This window comes from Stegodyphus dumicola, chromosome 7, assembly GCF_044657685.1.
Source record: "Stegodyphus dumicola isolate Sdum_Otavi_A_Nest chromosome 7, ASM4465768v1".
Taxonomy (NCBI): Eukaryota; Metazoa; Arthropoda; class Arachnida; order Araneae; family Eresidae; genus Stegodyphus; species Stegodyphus dumicola.
This window is the reverse complement of record NC_140774.1, coordinates 186071278-186080157: the sequence shown is the minus strand read 5'-3', so window position 1 is coordinate 186080157 and position 8880 is coordinate 186071278. Positions and strand designations below refer to the sequence as shown.

The 8880-nt window shown below is 31.6% G+C and overlaps 1 protein-coding gene across 1 annotated transcript in view; it reads left to right on the top strand.

The window, feature by feature from the left end:
- Window positions 1-939: 939 nt before the first annotated feature.
- Window positions 940-8880, top strand: part of LOC118204882 (TATA box-binding protein-like 1) — a 46108-nt gene continuing 38167 nt past the window's right edge. The window contains exon 1 of the mRNA XM_085821161.1: window positions 940-1531. Within this exon, the coding sequence (XP_085677287.1) occupies window positions 1241-1531 (291 nt within the window). The 5' untranslated portion in view covers window positions 940-1240. The remainder of the gene's footprint in view (window positions 1532-8880) is intronic.

The window sequence follows — 8880 nt, the reverse complement described above, 5'->3', positions numbered from 1 at the left end:
AAAATATAAAAACAATAAATTTGCTTTTTAATATTAATTAATTTCCTTAAAGAGAAAGAAACATGGTTAGTATGAATCGTAAATTTTAGGATAAATACAAATATTTGCAAATCTTAAAGGAGGTCTTGATTTACGATTTTCGCATTACAAAAAATGCAGACTTTTTCTCATTAAATTACAGCTATTGTGAAATTAAATCCTCACATTAAATTCCCCACACAAAACTGCGTATAATACACTAAAAATTTTTTAATTATTTGAATTATTTCATAATTGGAGAACAAATGCAATATAAATAAATATGTTTAAATTAAGGCTCCTAGGAGCCTTAGTTTAAATGAGGTGGACAATTTCGAATTAAATTTGTGCTTTTTACATCTTAAATAGAATCAGGCGATTTCTATGACGATGAGAAGATCGTGATTGCTCTTACATTTTTTTTAAATTTAAGCAAGAAATAAGAATTTTTTCTCTTTAATTTTGAACAAACTAGAAATGTCAAATGATAAATTTTCTTAAAAAATTGTTAAGCATTTTAGGGAACTTATCATTTTTTTAGCATTCGAAATTAGAGCAGCAGAAAAACAATCTTGGGAATCGTATATTTTACATAAACCGCAGGATAGTTTAATGTATTATTTAATATATTACTCGGACATAATTCGGTCTAGCGTAGTACAGAGGAAGTCTTTTTTTCCCATGTTCGTAGATGAAGCTGAGAAATAAAAACTTATGATGAAAGTTGTCGACATTTTATTATTCTCGAATTGAATTTATATTCTTTAAAACACCGAAATTTTATAATTTATAATTTATTTATTTATTTATTTATTTATTTATTTTTTATTATTATTATTTTTTTAATTTATTACCGTTGCGCTTGCGCATTTGAAACTTTGCTGTTCATTGCTTCCTGTCTTCAACTCGCCTTGCAACCCTTGCCAGAGCCGAGGCAACGTTCCGAAGCGACTGTAGATGTTCTTCTAGTTTTGATAGCTGTGAAGGAAGCAAATGTGCGCTGTTACCGATCTACCTCTTTATAAAGTATAATTTTCGTCTTATGGGTTATTTTAAAATGACCATCCGATTCTGTTTAATTTAATTCCGTTAGTTTTGAACTTTATATTCTCAGAAGGGCTTGGGTGAAATGCTGATGTGATCTATTGTTACTTACGCAACTCTCACTTAATAGTACTTTCAATTAAACTCTTGATTCCTCTTTGAGTTCTCAAATCACAGAATGACCACCTACGAAGGGGGTAAAAACATTGCTTATAGCAATCATTACCTAGATATGTGTACTGATCCACAAACTCTTAATGTCGTCAATGTAACCAATTCGACTGTTTTAAAATGCGATGAAGACAATGCTATTGAACAAATTGATGTACAAGACGATTCTAATGAGGATACGCCAGTTGTGAACATATCAATTAGTAATGTGGTGTGTAGCTTTAATGTGCGATGTCATTTGAATCTCCGTCAGATAGCATTAACTGGAGCTAATGTAGAATATAGAAGAGAAAGTGGAGTAAGTTTATTATTTACTACCACGTGCTGATTGTTTCATTTGTTATATATCTAAATGAATATAATTTAAAAAGATATAAATAGTCATTATTTTTATTCATTAGTCACTGATGTAGTGATATTATATCTTGCATTTTTGTAATGTGCATGCGCATATTTATAAAATAATGAAATAATTCCTTAAGCAAAAATATTTATTAAGGTGAAGTACGAATCATTAAAGATGCTATAGCTTGTTTATATGAAGAAATTATTATGATCTTGCTTTGGGGTTGGGCATTTTTACATTAATATTTATAAACATTTAAATTTATGTGCTATTTAAGAATTTTGTACTATTGAGTTTTTTAAAGCATTTTTAATTTCATTCATTGTGATCGATTTACTTCATACATTTATAAAATAAATGAATGCTGTTGATGGTATTTTCCCATTAACAGCATTCGGAATGATTAGATAATCAAAGGATATGCCTTTATCCATTTTTTGCAGCAATTCCACTTTCTGTTTAATGGACTTCGAAGCATACTTTCACTTTGTAGATCCTTTGCACATTAATAAATATATATCGGAAATTCTATTTGACATAATCGAAAGTTCAAGCTTACTTTTATAAAATTGCTGTAACAGTCTGCAAAAGATAATAAGGCGGATCCAATTCGAAGATTAAAGAACACGCAATCTGCAACATTAACTGAATTAGATAATTTTAGCTTAGCTTATACTGTCCGTTATACATTAAACGCGCATGCGTAAATGTATTATGCGCCTGCGCACACTGATATTTGCAGCCGTAAAGGTCTTACGTGCATGCGTAAATGCCTATGCGCATGCGCAGAAAGTTTGTAGCTTTGAGGTCCGGATTATAGATCATTCCTGATTATGGGTGTCCAAATTAACGACTTTTGACTGTATTAACATTTTCTATTGGACTGATTTGTTAATATAGTTTCCTAGAATTAGTTGGAGAAGTAATTTCATTCTTAGCTGTATGATAAAATATCAGACACTTTTTCTGTTTCACTGGGGCAAATCTCGCCAAGCAGACTTTATTGGCGACAACATACAGTATATGCATAAAAAATGTTAACAAATGTTAGTTCTAAGAATTTTTTATTTGGAAGGCATAAACATTTTAATATCATTTAAAATTTTGTAAAAAGCCAATAAATTTATAAAAAGACATTAATTTAAGAATTTACTATGCTTTCATGGTTCAACAGCTGATTCTCTGGTTCATATCACATGATCCCAAATGGGTTGATCTTTGGATTATGGTAACTTGAGAATTTTTTGGTGAAAATTTGGCGACCAACTCTGCTACAGCAACCCTCTGTGTTTTTTTGTTTTTTTTTTCCGCCGCCATTTTATCTTCACGAAGTAAAGACATGTTTCTTTTCTTTTTATTTACTCAACACTTTTTCCAACAATCTACTAGCCGAATTACACTTATGCTAGAAATTTTATGGAACAAAACTGCTTAATCATGACAAATATTAACTGCAAAATTGGGAAAAAGTGCAGAATCGCAAACTCCTTGCCGCATTTTTCAAAATCGCACATACACGGTAACCATGTACACGTCGACTTATTTTTACTTAAAAAAACATCCCAGAATTGCACAAAAATGGCATTGTGCACACTCTTGACTTTATCAATCTAAACTGCTATTTTCTCATAAATTACAAAAATTTGCACGAAAATTTTGTGAATCTTTAAACTTGGTAAAAAGGACATATATGAAATTACCTGATTGCGAAAAATTACATACCCTATCCAAGGACGAACATTTCCACGTATAATATAAATAAAATATCCAAAAACTTTTACCTCTAAATTATCTATTATAAACGTCACCATTGAATCTATAACAAAACATTAAAAATGGTTACAAATACTTAGTCTCAAGTATTTAAATTATTTCCATGCATGTTTACTTCCACTGACACATTTACCAAATTGCTACAAACATATAATTCACAAAATAACTATCATTTAATTAAAATATAATTAAACCATGTACACGTCGACTTATTTTTACTTAAAAAAACATCCCAGAATTGCACAAAAATGGCATTGCACACACTCTTCACTATATCCATGTACACTGCTTTTTTCTCATAAATTTGAAAAATTTCACGAAAATGCATGAAAATTTTGTGAATTTTTAAATTCGGTAAAATGGACATATATGAAATTACCTGATTACGAAAAAGTATATACCCTTTCCAAGGATGAACATTTGCACGTATAAAATAAATAAAATATCAAAAAACTTTTCCCTCTAAATTATCTATTATAAACCTCACCTACCAATTTCTAACGCAAACATTAAAAATGGTTCCAAATACTTAGTGTCAAATACTTAAATTTTTTCCATGCACATTTACTTCTACTCAAACATATTCCAAAATACTACAAACATATAACTCTCAAAATGACAATCATTAAATTAAAATATAATTAAATTAAAAAACACTACTTAAAATATAAACAAGCACATACATTAAATTAATAAAAATTAGCTTACAATCCTAATTACTTTAAACTAAATCATTGCTAATAACAATTTTCCAATAATACCAAATTAATTTATTTGCTCCTTACATTTAGAACAAAGCATAAAAATAATATCCTCAAATAATTAAAAATACTAACTTACCTAATCTTCTACAGAATCTTGAGTGCATGGCGGATCACAAAATGTCCATTTTCACCAGATTTCTTGCACTGCCATTCAAACTTATCTAACACCATTCAAACTATCTGTAATATCCTTCCTTTCACACAATCTCATTTCATACCCACATGTTGGACATTCATACTTATCCTGCAATTCTTTTCAATTACACATAAACGGAATAAAAATTTTGGATTTACTTTATATAGGGCCATGGGATACAAATATTAAACAACACTGTTTCACAGAACATAGAATGAAACTAATGCTGTACAGCAGATATTTTTAAAAATTTACACCCTTTTCTGATTAAAGAACAGTGATTCGTCCATTAATGTCACATGACATATCTCATGATCTCTCATTTCCCTCACACAAAATAATGCGTAATCGGAACTTAGTACTTCTCACATTATTCCCAAAGTCCTAGGTAGTAACCTTTATCGCCTCCAAAATGTCGCCAAACTACCTGTTACCATATTCCAAAGATCAGCCCCCAAATGATCTCATTTCACGTAAACTACGCTACAAAAATCTAATTCTCTCAGTAATTATCTACATTAATTTCAAGTTAAATCTTAATTTAGAATACAAGTTTAAATGCAAGAATTATTTCAATTCGTATGAACTCAGAAATTATGTAAAACCACAGTGCTTTACTTCGCTAGTGTATTCTCATTAGAATTGATGAATTTAACCCTTGACTTTGCCTTTTCTATATTTTCAGGTGAGCGGTGTGATTGCATTCTAATTGACTTAATTACCGCAAATGTCCTAGGAGCATAAAATTGTACTATCTGATAAAAATTCTATGTAATTGTATGCCAGTATTGAAAGAAACAATCAATCTGATAAGAAATGGCTGTGACTTGTTTTGAGAATGAGGCGTAAAAGGTTACCAGCGAGGATATTTCGTTTGGCATCAATTGTAGCATTATTGGCGACTTTATCGGTTGCGCCGACAATATGGAAAAGTACCAAATATCATAGTATAATCTAAAATGTTTTATTTGAAATATTCAATTGGGCATATGTATGCATATGCACACACATATATCCATGGAGTTTGGATTGGGCATTCTGGAATGTGATGACCGATCTAAGGCTAATGTCACTACCAGTTTTAAGTCCAGATTTTGTATATAAACAATTTCAAGTATTGTTTACTTTGGAGAGTCCTATGTAATTACTGCTGTCCCAGTAATATTCTGAAAATTCTGCATGTCTTTCAAGTAGAATTTCTTTATGTAGACATAAAATGCCTGTATATGCCGACTGATATCTCAGTACTTGAAAACACAAAAGTGAAGATCATATTTAATTGCACAACTCTCTCTTTTTTTAAAAAAAAATTTTTGGAAGAGAAATATACAATGATATGGTTTCCAAGGAGAAACAGTATCACTGCGTAATAGTAAAATCTTAACAGATTTAAAGAACATAACAAATTAAAGAGTACTTAAGAATAAATGTATTGTTTGTTGTGTACTTCAAAGAAATCACTGACTGTTATCGGTCGCGGACACTTAACCGACACCAATTAGCCGACAGGACATTTAATTGACACGGACACTTAGCCGACAATGAGTCTCGCTCTTTCCAATGGTTTTAAATTTCTAATACTTTCACATTTCATTACTACTTTGCTCAACACATCAAATTACATTCTTTCCCATATAAAGTCGTTTCGCTCCTCCCACTAATGAAATTTCCTTTCCCTGTCACGAAGTAGAATGATTTGCCACACTGGAACTATTTTTTTATCTAAAATGCTATTTACACCCTATACAATTACAGGGTAGGCATCGCATATTTATTAATATGGGATTACTCCGGCACGGGAATTCGTACCTCATGGCCTGCGGCCAGAAGTAGGTTTGGTTTATGTAATTACGGCAAAGCCAGATGGCTATCTGCCTAATGGGAAGGATACCTTCATGAAGGACTTTCTAAGGAAAACTGGCTCGTATACATGTTACGCATGGGGAAAACACCCATGAAGCCTGTCCGTTCGCGGGATTCGAAATTCGGACCAAACTGCTAGTGTTCAGTGACTTTACCGCTCGGCCGCTGTTGGGCCCAACAGAAATAAAGTCACCGTTTTACGTAATATGTAACCAGTCTCTTCCAATAAAATTGCCTTTTTAGGCTAGAACTTTATAAATGCATTCAGGAAAATGGACACCAAAAATTTCCCTATTACCATGTAGTTACAACAGAAATGAGAAAGAGAAGGTATGAAAGAGAAAAAAAAAAAAGTTAATGAAAAGTGAAATGAAAATTTATACATTTTTAACAGATATTGAGAAAGTTACATTTTATGAGAAAAACATGACACAATATAACATACTCGTATTAACATATTATATTGAAAATTACATATCGCGACTTTCAAAAGTGCATAATATTATCTAGTTACATGACTGATCTAGTTAAATCTAGCTTTGATAGATGGCACCACATTACGGTGACTTTTCAGGATGTCTCGCTTTGCTCCGCCCTGCTTGGTGCTCCTCCTTCTGCAGATTCCACTGATTTCTCTTCGGAGATTTTCCAACGTCTGGAATTTCATATCGGCAACGTTTTCAATATATGAAGAGTGAAAAATGTAGTTTTTAAGAATAGAATTCAGTTATGAATGAAATAAAACCGTAAAGAATATTTTACTTCTAAATTAAACATAATGCACCAGTTTAGTGCTATAAACATTAACCTAAGTATTTTAAGAAAGAGGCATGGTCAATAAAATGTTGCAGAATTTTTATCTCAAGTATGGTGGCATGAACAGCCCATTATAGAGGTCAATAATTTATACCTTTGTTTGTCTGATGCACGTTTTTTTAATTGTTTCTAATAACAAAACAATATATATTTCGAAACTAAACCCTTCACCACCATATGTTTCTATAAAAAGCATAATTCAAGAATAACAATTTTTATTGCATTATTTAGATTTTTCATAACAGGGAAAAGAAATTTTATTTGTGGGAGGAGCGAATTGATTTTGTAAAGAAAAGAATGTAACATGATGTATTGAGTAAAATAGTAATGAAATATAAAGGTATTAGAAATTTGAAAGAGCGAGATTGGAAAATTAATATCGTTAAGTAAACAAGAAAAATTATTAATGATGTGAAAGTGTTCAAAAGAATCCAGTTGATTTAATGAAGAAGCTTTACAGATAATTTTTGAAGATCCCAAATGTAATTAAGTGACCGCCGTACTTAGCTAAAAAAATTCTTTTTTCCTTTCAAAATTTAATTCATATTCCCCGACGAGAAATTTCAGCGCTTTTTCAGTTTGGCCAATATATACCAAACAGCACGATACATATCAAACAATGCTAAATTAACACAATAATTAAAAGCACATATGAGATCTATAAGAATCAAAAAATGAATTTTACTGATAGGTGAAAAAATAACTTAAATATTGAATTTGTGGAGAAGTCAAGAAATTTTGTAATTGACAATAAGTTTAAATAATTATTGGGTACGTGTCAGTTAAATGTCACTGTCGGCTTAGTATCCTGTTGACTAAATGTCTTGACAGTTAAGTGTCCCGTAGCTAAATGTTCTGATGGCTAACTCTCTGTGTCTGCCAAATGTCCTGTCGGCTTACTGCCCTTGTCGGCTAACTGTCCGTGTCTGCTAAATGTCCTGTCGGTTAAGCATCACGGACCCGACTGTTATAGCTTTCAATAATATTCTTTTTGTTTAAGCATTACTTTGCTATCCATTTTTACGTTGCAAAATGCTATCAGATATTTCTAAATCATGTACAGAAAAAGTGGATGAGGGGACACAGTATGCAAGTAAAAATTACATATCTCTGCCCTTTATGTAGATTCAGTAAGTGTATTATTCATATCACAGGATGATAGTTTTCATTTATAAAAAGGTTAATTCTTTAAACTATACTTTGTAAAGATCCTTCTGCACATTAATTTGCAACCTTGATTTTTTAAACAAAGTTGAAACTGAGCATTTGTGGGAGTACTTTAAGCAATTTCTGCTCCAAAAGCCAGACGGTGTAACGGTTAGGGAAGCCAGTTGCAATATCACAGGGCACAAGTTCGAATCCTTGAGAAGATGTGGTTGTAAGTGTCTGTCCCTTCATAGGAGGCAAAGGTGGCGGACTTATTAGGTGCCTCCATAATAAAGTGGTCACCACTTCTGGTCTTAGTAGTGGCCAAGCCGAAGTCAGCTGAGAGTCTGTTGTTGGGGGGGGGGGACTCCAAAGGCAAGGGATTAAACAACAGATTATTGCCTGCAGTAATGTAAACAAGCATGAGCTTAAAAGCATATTTAATTTTTAAGGGTAAGAATTCTGTTAAGCCATTTTTCTTTCAATAAGGAATTATCACATTGCTTATTAAATTGTATATTGTGGTGGCTTCTATAGCCAGTTAATTTTTTACCAGATACTGTGTATGAATTGTGATGATGAATAGGTGATAAGTGAAATGTTAATTATAATTATGTCATTTTAAGCTTAACAGTGTTAGTGGTTTGATCAGATTTTGGCAAATATTTTTATGGTGATCTTTTTATTTTTCTTCACTTCATGAAAACTCTGTACAGTACAAAGTCCGAGATCCAGACGTCCAATATCCAGAATGATCTGAAGTCCAGACCTTAAAGCCGCCAACAAAAAAATTTTTAGGAATT